Source organism: Myodes glareolus, chromosome 3, assembly GCF_982192425.1.
Source record: "Myodes glareolus chromosome 3, mMyoGla1.1, whole genome shotgun sequence".
Classification (NCBI taxonomy): Eukaryota; Metazoa; Chordata; class Mammalia; order Rodentia; family Cricetidae; genus Myodes; species Myodes glareolus.
In genome coordinates, this window is record NC_142028.1 from 9,526,408 (window position 1) to 9,539,864 (window position 13,457).

General features: G+C 41.1%; 1 protein-coding gene across 22 annotated transcripts in view; it reads left to right on the plus strand.

Moving 5' to 3' along the window:
* The window catches only part of C2cd5 (C2 calcium dependent domain containing 5), a 92,162-nt gene that overhangs the window by 38,439 nt on the left and 40,266 nt on the right, over nucleotides 1-13,457 (plus strand). For 13 of the 22 annotated variants that reach the window (XM_085687322.2, XM_085687315.2, XM_085687316.2 and 10 more), the window contains 2 exons: nucleotides 2,617-2,725; nucleotides 5,146-5,211. In XM_085687322.2, coding sequence (XP_085543448.2) covers nucleotides 2,617-2,725; nucleotides 5,146-5,211 — 175 coding nt within the window. The remainder of the gene's footprint in view (nucleotides 1-2,616; nucleotides 2,726-5,145; nucleotides 5,212-13,457) is intronic. The other 9 variants (XM_085687326.2, XM_085687318.2, XM_085687333.2 and 6 more) reach the window with 1 other exon arrangement.

The window sequence follows — 13,457 nt, forward strand, 5'->3', positions numbered from 1 at the left end:
GATTGGAGCATTCTTTTCATATGGACGTCAGCCCAAATAATTCACAAGTGTTTGCTTATTGTAGATTAAGTCTTGTATTTTAGAGGAAATCATTTTGGTGGCTAGATGGATGGGAGTGTGTAAGAGAGGAATCAGTGCTGGCTAGATGGACGGGGTGTGTAAGGGAGGGGATCAGTGTGCCTCCTAGATGGATGGGGTGTGTAAGGGAGGGGATCAGTGTGCTGGCTAGATGGATGGGGGTGTGTAAGGGAGGGGATCAGTGTGCTGGCTAGATGGACGGGGGTGTGTAAGGGAGGGGATCAGTGTGCTGGCTAGATGGATGGGGGTGTGTAAGGGAGGGGATCAGTGTGCTGGCTAGATGGACGGGGGTGTGTAAGGGAGGGGATCAGTGTGCTGGCTAGATGGACAGGGGTGTGTAAGGGAGGGGATCAGTGTGCTGGCTAGATGGACGGGGGTGTGTAAGGGAGGGGATCAGTGTGCTGGCTAGATGGACGGGGGTGTGTAAGGGAGGGGATCAGTGTGCTGGCTAGATGGACAGGGGTGTGTAAGGGAGGGGATCAGTGTGCTGGCTAGATGGACGGGGGTGTGTAAGAGAGGAATCAGTGCTGGCTAGATGGACGGGGGTGTGTAAGAGAGGAATCAGTGCTGGCTAGATGGACGGGGGTGTGTAAGGGAGGCTCCATCAGCAGAGCAAATCATCTCCTCTTGAAGCAGCAATGCTGGTTATCTTTCTGCTCTGACTTGCTTCAGTATGAAACGTTCTACTCATTCCTTTATCAAGTCTCCTAATCTGCCTCCCTGCCTCCCCTCTTCTTTCTCTTGCTTCCCTCCCCCTTCCCCTCCTCCAGCCTATCTCTCCATCTGTTTTATAAATGATCACACCTTGGGCCCTGCACAAAGTTAGGCAGACTCTATAGTGCATTACTGCCTCAGGCCTGGAAGTCCCGTTTTTCATATAGCTTACAAACATTTTTTTCTCTCACGGTGATTCTTGTCTTAATATATGAAAGATGGTTGTATAAAGAATAAATATACAGTACATTTTATTCTTTTGGATCATCATAGAACTGAGATATTTTAAGGAACTTTTAAAATTTAAGCGTTCCTAAAATTGAAAAAAAAAACCCTAGGAAATTTCATGGACACCAGTTACTACATTTTAATAACGTTTGCCACTTCCATGTGTCTAATTTCAAGTTAACAGTATAAAAATTCAGGTGGAAATAAAGATACAATTTTTGATAAAATTTATTATAGAATTTAAACCATGTTTTTCCTACTGTTCTCTTCCATATTTCAGTCTAGGTCAAACATGAACAATTCTATTGTTTTTTACTTTTCTTAGACAGTATAGCAGTTCTTGCCATTATTAAAGTAAAGGTTACTTCTAAGTTTTGACTGGATTTTAATGTGTTTATGTATATGCGTACTCTTATGTGCACTTTTTACATTTATGCATCCTGAGGTATACAGGACTGTTCCTCTGTGCTGAGAATTGCAAGTTGCCCTGCCTTCTGCACTGTGCTTCAGCAGCCTTGTATTCATGCTTCAAGCAGCCGGTCAGCCATCTTGCTGCTTTTATATGTGCCTGCTTTTAGTAGTAGCACTTTCCTTTTGTTTACTGCATTTTGTCTGCTGTGGCCTGAAGAATTTGATGATGATGAACTTTGGAATGACGAGTATCTTAGATCTTAGCTACTTTCTATCAGTGTGAGCATCCTCAATAGAGATGCCGTGGGAATACAGGGCATGAACCTTAATAGTTGCAGACTTTCGAGGACTCTGTCAAGCTGTTTTCTAGCTCTTACTACGCTGAAAGTAGTCATGCTGTTGATGAGTGACTTCTGGTTATGGGAAGTTCACTCACTCACAGCCAGGCAGGCCAGGCGGCCGTCACCCCTTCCTTGCATCCACTTTCTCCACACTGGCACATGCCCCATGTTTTGGCAACCACAGACTTCCCTCTTGGACTGGTGCTCTCTCAGTGAGTCCCTATCTTCAGTTTTCTTTTGAATTTTTCTTGTCATCCTTATGGCAGAAAGGGAGCCACGGCTTGGAAGGCCTGCAGCTGTGCTGCTTCCCCGACTGTACCGTGGACTTCTTTCTTCTGCTTAACACATAGTATGTGGTCTGTTTGCATCTGGCCACACAGTGATTGGCTCTCACTTTCCACATAGCTTGTCCTTTCACTCCAAACTCCCCTTTTCTAGGTCTCTTGTACGGTGCTGGCCTTGGGAGTATTTGCTAACAGCCTGTGTTGCCTGTATGTGAGAGACATCATTACTGAAAAGTGCTTATGGGTTGCCAGGCTGTCCAGCCCTGCGCCATTGGGAAATCGTGTAGGAGTTTAAGAAGAGAGAAGAGTATGCTCTAAGTCGATCAGCTGGGAACTCCTGAACATTTCCCTTCGGTCAGAATTGATAAGGCGGCTGGGTTCTGAATGGTACCACAGATGTAGGAAACAGATTTGGAACCATAAGTGTCTGGGAAGTTTTAATGAAAAAGCAGGTGTAGTGTATTTATTTCAGGCCATGCATTTCCTGGGCTAGGAGCTGCATGAGCAGAGTCTGCCACTGTCCATTTGGTCATGTCTGTCCTGGTCCTTGTCTTCACCAGGAATTCCCCTTCCTCACCTTGACGGCCTTTCCTCCTGGACTCCTCGTGCACGTCGGTGGTGTTGTTAGTGCACGTTCTGTGAAGCTGTTAGACCGGATCCACAATCCTGGTATGTCTTCCAATATGTTTGATTTTACTGCTTTGGCTTAAGTTGTAATTGTAAAAATTGATTTTTATGAATATTGAAAGCAAATTTAACCTGAAGAGAAGTGAAAACAGATTATAAGCTGCCTCATGTTATTTTGAAATATTTTCAGTAATCGTAATTAAAGGTAAATTAAGGCATATATATTAGTTATTTTTAATGTATAATAAATGAACACATTTTGATTTATTTTTGATGGGATGTCATTTTGAGGGGATCATTGATTAACGTTTGGGTTCGTTTTTTATTTGCTTTAGGGAGATAAAGGTTTTTACTGTTTGGCCTTCACGGCCATTACACTAAGTTGTTAATGTTTTTCACTCGCCATGTGGCCAACCAAGGAGGAGCAGTAGCTTGCGTCTTTTAGGTACAGCGTGGAATGACGCAGAAGGCAGAAGCTGGGTGCTGGCAGCGTTAGGGCCTTGGATTAGAGATAGCTGGGTGGGTTTCTCACTCTATAACCAGCGTCATCAATGATGGTCGCTCCTTAAGTAGTCACATCTCATGCCAGATATTTGCTGAAGCACCGCAAACCTGAAGCGCTATTGGCATCTGTAGTTTTGTTTATTTTGGAAGATGAATTCATCAGTTCCAGCAACTTCTTTGTGACATGAAGGAAAAGAAGAAAAGAATGCTCTGACATTACTAGGTGGAAACATTGTAGATAGTCCCTCTGCGTGTGACAGAGCCTCGCTGTTCTTTACAGTTGAGTTTAGTCAGTGCTCTGTGGTTGGATTTTACCTGGGGTAAGAACGAGCTCTTCCAGCTGCAGATGAGGCTTCAGAAAGGCAGCGCCAGTCACGTTTATTTAGCTCTGAAGTGAGCAATCCATCGTCTCAGCACCAGTATTTTGTTTTAATTTAGATTTATTTTCCCCATTTCTTATTTTTATGGTAGTGTCAGATCTTATGTTCCTTATGGTATCTGTGCACCCTGAAGCTCGTAGAGGGCGTCTGGCTGCTGCCCTGTAGCACATTACATTCATGCAGGTGACACTGAATTCAGTCGTGAACAGAAAAGACTAAGCTACCCACCCTGATGGTCACTGCTTTTCATGGATGACTGCCTGATGGATTGATGGCACTAATTGATGTAATACTGTCCAAAACAGTTGTAGAAATGCATTCCATTGATGTCTTCTTTCATTTTGTTGCTTCCAAACAATTTACTTAAATTAGCTTGAAATGGTGATAATTATCTAATAAAATTTATTATTAAATAAATAAAAGTATTTTGTACTTACTTTTACAAAATCTTCTTTTTGAGAGTTTTCATACCCACCATTTCACCATCTGTGCAAGAAACCCGAGAACCAAGGAGAGTGTCCTCACAGAATGAGTTGTGTGTGCTGTAGCTAGCAGCTCACCGCTTTTCTCTCCTCTCTCTCAGAATGGCTGTCCATCATGCATGGGAAACCTCAGTTATTATTAATGAACTATTCTCAAAAGTTCAAGTACATGTATCTGTACCTAAATCCTATGAGATGCTGTAGAGTTACATTTTTAGTTTGCTTTGTTTTTGGTTTAATACTTATCAAGTGTATATGCTAATGGTCCCAATATCTTATTTTGATTTAAAATAAACTCTCTTTGGATTCTTTTATGTATATATTAATGCACTAAAACGAAACATTTACCTAACAGCTTCTCTAAGCCCCTTGAGTAATTTTTATGGAAAAAAAACATACTTTGTTGAGAAAAGCTGGATGGTAATAGTCCATGAAGACCTGGGTTAGACTGTCCCGGTGGCGCTGGAGCAGGATGGGTTGCTGGGATCCAGGTGCAATGTCCTGCACTTAGTTTTTAACTAGTAAATGTGAGACATTTTAATTTCATTTTCAGTGGGAAAGGGAAACAATCTTATTTTAAAACCATTGCCCCAGCAAGGTGGTAGTGGTACACTCCTTTAATTCCAGCACTTGGAAGGCACAGCCAGGCAGATTTCTGTGAGTTCGATGCCAGCCTGGTCTACATAGCAAGTTTCAGGACAGCCAGAGCTGTTGAATGGAGAAACCTTGTCTTGAATAAACAAAAACAAACAAAACAACAACAACAAAACAAAAGCACATTGCTACTAGTTCTCTTGGTGATGGCTTCTGAGTTCTTAGAGCGCCTTCCTTTGTTAAATGCCAGGCAAGTTGAAGCATAAACAGAAGGACAGGGTGGTTCCCGAGCATCCAGGTGACCAGATGACTAGACAGTTGATTCTAGGTCACTGGCGCTTGTTCTCCTGCCTCTCCTGTCTCTATTTCCTGTTAACTCTGCTGTCTGTCTTCCAGTTCCTGTCAAGTGCTGTTGTCAGTTGTGTTCTTGTTTGTAGGTTTTCTTTTATTCCTACTATTCTGCACCTAAAACTGATCAACTAATTTGCTGTTTTGAACTCAGCTTTTGTCGGAATTATGGGTAACACAAGATCTTACAAACTGCTAGACTGGAATAGTTTCAATTCAGGTATTTTACTGGTCATTCAGTATTACATATGCTGACAGAAATTATGGCAGCTCAGTGAGGTTTTAGATATGTTCTAGATTAAATAGATCAATTCAGTTATGTGGATACATTCTGTAATAGTTATGTTACAACTTGTAATTTGCATAGAAATGCAAGTATAAAAATATATGCGCTAAAGTGAATCAAAACCATACTATAAATTATGAATAACTTTGCTTATGTGACTAACTTTCAGGATATAATTAAATTCTATTTGTGCATTTTGGCCAATGTTTTCATATCTGGTAAGTGATACAGGCATTAGCTTTATCATCAAGCAGCATTTGTTAAATACATTAAACAGCCAGCCTGATAAACCTTAAAGCATGTTTAACCTGCACGATTAGATTTAATAGAATGTATTTACTGTTTTATAAATTACCTGGAAATGTGACTCTTAGCATTTTCATATATAATGCTAGAAGTGTTCCAAAATTTCAGAGCAGTACAGATTTTTAGGGAGATTTACATCTGCAAGCTTTCCTCCTCCCACGTGAGGTTCCAACGTTTCTTATAAGTAATTTGAATATAGTCTGTAGCAATTAAAAACAAGAAAAATTGACAGCTGATGATGTGTATTAGTAATGTCAATTAGTTTCTTTTTGATAAAAGCATATTTTCTTACTAATATAAATATTAAAATTATTTTTGGAATTATAATTTGGTACTATTTTAATTAAGCACTAAAGCTGATATTTAAAGAATTTTTCAGTTTTTTGTGTCAGTGTATTTTATAGCGAAGCAAAAGCACCAAAGGACTCAGCATTTTAGGTGATGCTTTCCTTGCAGTGTTCTCTGTACACAGCATCAAAGGTAAAAGCTCTGTTGTGTATTGTTTGGCGACGCGTGAGTCACATTTATGATCTGGCTTTGTCAGCCTGCGCAAATGGAGAGGGATTCTAATTTACGACTCTTAAGGAAGGTGCCTCTGTTTTCTAGACAGGGCTTTACCGTGAAACAAAAATGATTATGTTTTATTGATTGATTTTTTTTTAGAAAATGAAATATACCCTATCAGATTTGTTTTATAGAATAATATATTCCAATACATGATTAGCTTTCAAAAATTAGAAAAATAAGTTGTGCATAAAAATGATACCGATCACAACTCAAGGAAGTGAAGTCTTGTCAGAACAGCCACTTTTAGGTGTGATAGTTGTTGGTCAGATGACAGAGAAGTTTTATAAAAGGAAAAGGCAGAAATTAAATCTCCGGGACACAGGATACTGTTTCAAGCAAACAGAGCAGCAGTTTGGCAAGGACAGACATGGTTGAAGAAGCAGTATATCTTGCCATCACTGAGATGTCAGATGGGAAGTGTGCAGAAGAGAAGTAGATGTGGAGCCACATGTGGAGAGTGGAGGGATGAGAGGCGGCAAACTGAGCTGTGCAGGTAGTTCCAGGGCCAGCCCAAGTTATGATGTGAGACTGTTCTCAGAGGAAATGAGCCAAACGTTTTACAGCGCAGTTAGAGTATAAAGATAACACCTTTAGTTTAATATGTCCATGGTGCCACCCTATGGTCCAGGCCTTAGGACGTTACCTTTAGAAATAAGGCTAATTTTGATACTAGTTTAGAAAAAACAGTTTGATAATTCTGAAGAAAATGTGATATGTATGGTAAATATATTCACATAGTTTTTGTATGTTCCCTGTAATTCAGAATTTTGCTATTGCTATCCCATAATGTCAAAATGTCACAAATTGACTACACTTAGGCCTGGACTCAGTAGTTAAAGAACACCAGCTGCTCCTCCACAGGACCTATGCTCAAGTCCCAGCACTCACATGGCAGCGCACAGCTGTCTCTAACTCTAATTCCAGGGGATCTAGGACCCTCTTTGGCCTCCACGTGTTACTTGCATGTATATAATGCAGCCATAAATGCAGGCAAACGCCCATACACAGTGTTAAAAAATAACAAGCAGACAAACAAAAAAGCCAAACAATTGACCCCATTGGTAAGAATAGCAATTGTTGATATTGTTTTTAATTTAAAATTGTTCATACTTTATTTCTTTAGTTCTTTGACACCATGAATAATGTGAGACTTCAGTCAGTTTGATAATAGTCAGCAAAAGCAGGAGAAAAGGGAGTTCCGAGTTAGAACCACTGTTAGTACTAGACTTCCTTAGCTCAGACCTTACAGGGTGAGAATATGCCACACAGCTTTTACAGTTTGCTGCTGCATAGTGACTTTTTGGGCATGGATCATGCATCATAGCTGTCCCATCAGATCAGATTGCCTTGGGACCGGATGCCTTACATGTGTCATTGCATGCCATGGTGTTTTCACAGTGGTGAACACTGGCCAGTGTGGCATTTCTTAGAACACATGTCTCTATCATTGAGTGATACATGACTGAATTGAGTATTTTTTGTACTATATAGTTAGGCACTAGAGGACAAAAATTGCCTGTCACCTTGTCTTTATGAAGCCTATGTTCTTAGATGATAGAAAAGTATGAAGTATGTTACTGTGTCATGTGGTATACAGAGTGGAAGCAGACATGGCTAACTGTCAGGGACCGTACTAATTTGTAAGCTCACCTTTGAAGGCTGTCTATCAGGTTTTCAGAGAGTTCTAATTCTTGCAGTTAAGATACTTAACCCCGTATGAATGCATGCTCTGTGTGTTGTATATCTGCAGCGTTGGTGAGGCAGTCTTACCCTGTGCTCCCCTGATGCTCTGCTAGTTCCTTCAGAGTACACAGGGTCCGGCTTAGCCATCTTGTCCCATGTTAGCCACAGTGGTGGGGCTTTTTTATGCTCCAGGAAGAAGCGAACCCTTTTCATGAATTGAGAACTTACTATGTTGTTACCCTTTGTTTCCTGATTCTTCTGTTCTGTAGACAGAATTTGAGAAAAGCAGGGCAGGGGGAGGGTGAAAGTTAACAGCTGGAAAGGTGGCTGAGCTATTACTGCTCTTCACGTGACACGCAGGGCTGCCGTGAGGTTCCAGCAATGAGATTGTGATCACATGCCTTTTGGTCAACCTGACAGACACTGCCTCTCCACAGACCTGGAGACAAGCTGGAGAGGCTCGAGGATTTTGCAGCATGCCAGACCCCATCTGAATGCTGTGCAGTAGCAGGTCATTTGAGTCTTAAAGACCCCTGAGGGAGACTATCCTGTTCTGTGGGTGAGCAAAGGGAGGCTGTATTTTCTTAAGGAACCAGTAGAAGGTAGCCGAGCCACAGTCACAGCCTAAGTGACCTGACTTTGGGACACTACACCCTTAACCTTGGGTGATGTGCTTGAGGCATGATGTCAACAGGGTTTGCTTGTACATATGGCGTGCAGAAAAGTTGTCTGTCAGCTCTCAGGCAAGGGGAGGTGCTGGCTTCACACAGGATTTTTGAATTAATGTCTTATGTCCAGAATTAGGAACAATCAGTTGGTGCTTTTGGTTTTGAGATTTTTTTTTTTAAGTTTTAAGAATATTTTTAGATGAATCGTGAATTTTAGGACCTAATACCTGTTTTTTCTTTGATCATAATAGACGAGTTATAAGGTAAGCTTTAGTTTGAAATTAGGAAAATGCTGCCTTTTTGTTAATCACAATCATGTTTTTAGAAAACTCATTTTGGGAGCAAAAATTCAGTTAAAAACTTGAAAAATAAGTTTATTACTTTAAAAAACATTTAATTGTTTGAAAATGTGAGTGTAGTGGCGCACACTTTTAATCCCAGTACTCAGGAGGCAGGAGCAGGCGAATCTCTGTGAGTTCGAGGCCAGCCTGGTCTACAGAGTGAGTTCCAGGACAGTAGGGTTGTATAGAGAAACCTAGTCTAAAGCAAAACAAATGCGAGTCAGCCAGTTGAAGGGAAATAGCACGGAATAGCACCTGAATTTGTTCATTCATTTTGTTTGTTTTAACAAACCGTAATCACTCTCGTCACCGTCAGTGAATGCTTGTGGCATGCCCATATGAGTGGAGCCCGGCATTGGCACCCAGGGACATGAGTAAGCCAGGTTGCCTTACTGTTCATGGCTGGTTTACTTAGGTGTGGAAAGCTAAGTCATTAGTTAGAAGTTGTGCAGGTTCCCTGGGAGTGTGAATTTTGCTGAGAGTCTCAGCTGTTCCTTTCCGGGGCACTGATGTTGAGGTGAGAGCTAAGGTGGATGTAGACAGCTTTTGATTCTCAACTGTACTCAGTTTTCAGGAAGAGCTGAGGCCAGGCGGTCCTAGCAGCAGCATGCGGGGTGTGCTTGCTGTGTGCACCAGTGATTTGGATGAGGACTGTCGTGTTACATGATGTATAGACAGTGAGGTTTCAGTTAGAGTGGGTTATATGTCTGGCTGTGAAAAGTAGCCGCATTCAGTTAGATGAAGTGTGGTTTGTGTGCCAGTTAGTGACCACAGTGACATCTAGGCTAGATATTCTCTCTCTCTCCCAGCCTACCACTTCCGGTGCAGTGAGGGTATTTTTCTGGTTCTAATGTCTACCCAGTTTGAGTCTGTATACTCTGTTGAACCTGAACTCTTTGATTTCTGTTACTCCAAGGGAGGTCACTTTCCAGTGTTTGGGAGTGCCCCTTCCCTACATCCCTCAGCAGTGAGATGGTCATATTCAGCCTTTGCTTCATCCAGCCCAACACCTTTATCTCCTCCTATTCATTTTTAAGTTCGGTTGAGCTGGATATGATGGCTCATACTCAATAATCATGGTACATTTGAAGCTGAGGCAGGATTGTGAGTTTGAGGCTAGTTTGGGCGACTTGCTGAGCCATGTTTCAGCAAACAAACAAGCAAGCAAACAAAAATATGTTGAGTAACTTGAGACAGATCCTATTTTAACATTTTGGGTGAGCAGGTTTGCCTTGTTATGGCTCTGTAGTTGCCGAAAACCACTAAAGGGCTGAGTGTAGTGCAGGTGTTTTCTGTTGAGCTGACCATCTCTTCTTCCCGAGATACACATTGGCTTTTAATCTTCAGTCGTTCCACACACACTTCTGAAGCAAAGAGATGGCAAGATATCAAGCTGTGACCATGCTCTAGAAAAGCGCCAGTAGAATAGAGTGGGCTCTAGAAAAGTGCCAGTAGAATAGAGTGGGCTCTAGAAAAGCGCCAGTAGAATAGAGTGCGCTGTGGTGCCAGCCACAGTGGCAGCATCCCTAAGAGCCAGCAGTGTGCTGAAGGAAAGCTTAGTGCATGGCAGCTGCGGAAACATGTGAAGAGATTTGTATAACCTAGAAAGTTTGACCCATAGAAAAAAATCTTAAAAATAGTGTGAAATGTGATTTGTATAATAATTAAAATTAGAAATAATTGTACAGGTGCTAGGAATATGGTATTTAATGTGGAAATCATTTTATTACTTTGGAATGTTTGTTAAATAAGTTCACATCTCAGCTGTATTTTCCTAAAATGGCTAATATTGCACACATGTACCACATGGATAATTGCCAGACATTTTAAAGTTGGACTCTGTTTTCTTTTTATAAAAATATGGTAGAATGTCAGATTTGCTTTGGTACAGTGAATAAATAGGTTTAATAGTGTATTTCCTATTAAAATTTAGTTAGCAGTTATTAAACTTTAAAAAAAGTCCATTACAGAGATTAAATGTGATATAGCTGATTTTTTATTGATAGTAAGATCATACTGATTATAAATACTCTGAGTCTGTGGCTCATCTTTGCCATGATTGTAGTGCAGGCTTTAAAGATAAATAGAATCTTTTAAAATACTAAATAAACTGATTAGTCTGAATTTTTCCACAGTCAAATAGCTTTGATCCCTTGTTCCTGTTGACAGTGTAGTGGCCATGGTTGCCGGAGTGACTAGTGACAAAGTGCTCCTCCTGTACGCTTGCCTTGCTCTCACCTAGTCTAGGGCCATTCCTTTCTGTGACCATTTCAGTGAGCTGCCATAGTTTTCAGTCCATGCTGCCACCTGACCCGAGCATGCGCCAAAACATCACCACCGTTCCTGGCTCCTGTTTGCCAAATCTGCTTCGCAAACCCTTTGTTCCTTAGCTTTTGCTTTAGCCCAAACCAAATTTAACATTTTCAGAGTGTGGACACATGCCATTTGCTTCCTTGGTGCCCATGTCATATAAGTACTTTTTACACTTGTCAATACTTTGTTAAGTACAGTACTGGCATCTCACGCACTTGTATGGCTGTGTTAAAATGAAGGCTGCTTGTGAGCTTGCCTGAGGGGTGTGAATGCTGCACTTGCGCTCAGCCAGCTCGCTCTCGCTCTTGCTCTCGCTCTCTTTAAGGTTTAATCAGCCACTTTTTCTTCCATGGCTTTGTTCAACTATCTGTTGTTTTATGTTATACTAAGGTAAGTCTGATGTGGAGTAACTGTATTCTATGTAGTTACAAATACCTCAAGGGAATTGTTAATATTGCTCCATTTGAACATGCTGGGCATTTCTAATAAATACATTTCAAGATTAAAATAATTAGTTCCCTCCATTTCTTCATTATTCTTAGAATGCTATTGTAGATGGCTGCCTATAAAACCCTTTTTTAAAACCAGGGAATCCACCCTGTGTTACTTGTGGTACAGATAAGGTGGGTCTACTGTGAGAAACACTTATAACATGGTGTACAATGGTTACCTTAGAAAGTAGTCTACACTTCTAGTGCGATTCAGAAAGTAAATAGCAAATTCCATTAATGAGTTTGAGAAAAGTTAGACTTACCTGATACAGTGTTTAGCAAAACAATTATTTTCTAGACAAAATTATTTCTATTTGTTATACTTATTTCTTCGAACTGTAAATAATTTGGTAGATGAGGACACTACAAAGGTAACAGCTTGTTCTCTACATAATTTCCTTCTGGAAAAGGGTGCGGTGACATGGATGTTAAATCGACATTACCAGCATACATGTCCAGCCAGACGTGGTGGCTCACGCTTGTAATCCTCACATTGGGGAGACAGAGACAGGAGGATTGTAGCAAGTTCCAGCAGCTTGATCAGTATAGTGAGTTTGAGGCTACTTGACCAGTCCCATCTCAAACAAAGAAAACACCAAAAAGGCCTGCGTGTCTTGCTAGCAGAGGTGACTGTGGACTCTGAAGTATTCTGTGCTCGTAGTGTACACATTTCAGCCAGAATGTGAGAACAAGTTCGTAATGAACTGTAGGTACAAAAGACCACCTGAATGTTTGTGTATTTCTCAGTCCATAGTATGGGAATGTAGCCTTTCTGTTCTCTTTCTTCTTTCCTTTATCTTGTTCTTTCATCTTTCCCCAGTTTCCTCAAGTCTGCGCTTCTCTATCTCCCTCTGAAGGAGAGTTTTAGGGTAGCTCTGTCTCAGACCCCAGACTAAATCAAGAGTTGGCTGACATTTACCTCTCTCCTTCCGTCCCCTCCGTGCGGAGGAGACGTACTCATCCCAGGGATGTGAGTTCTAACATGCTTCTTAACCTTTCCTTCCTTTCTTTCTTCTCTACTTACTAGTGAGTATACTTCCCCTTCGTTTATTTTGAAAACCTCTGCTGAGAATTTGATCTAACTATGCGTAAAAGTAGAATTGGTGTCTGCTTGGTTTTCTGTACTGGTAGCACCTTTGTGTAAAACATATGCAGTAGGAGCTTAGTGTGAAACTCTAGCATTGAACCTCCACAGTCCTTCCAAAGGGGCACTGACCACAAGAAAAAACCAAGTCAGGATACGCTCGTTGTTAGCAGCCACTTTGGGCTCTGACCCATTGCCCATGGAGAGTGAGTTTCACTTGCAGTGATTGTTCAGTCACAAAACGCAGGTGATTGAAAAGCATGTGGCCCCTCCTTCATCCATACTGCCCATTACAGGGGACGTTAGTGAGCGCAGGGCTCTATGTCTGCCCCCACCACTTAGCTTATCCCTAGTCTCTAAGCAGTCTTTGTTATGGTAGAGACAGGAACCCTAGCTTGTTGAGAAGGCCAGGTTTAAAGTCCTGTGCTCAGCTTCTCAAGCAGCCAGGACTTCAGGCATAGGTTACCATGACCATAACTACTTTCGAAGTTACAGGCCATGTATGGAGTTTATAATTATGTGTTTGAAACTTTCCCTTTATTAGCCAAATTATTTGTGTTAACTTTTTAAATGTACTTTCTTTCTTTTTCTGACCCTTATCATTTTTTTTCTTTTTAGATTAGCTTGTCCTTTTAATACTGTTACTTTGCCTAGGACTTACATCTTTATAAAAGAATGGCAAATAATTTTTTTAGCCATTTATAAACATTGGTGAATCTACCTTGGG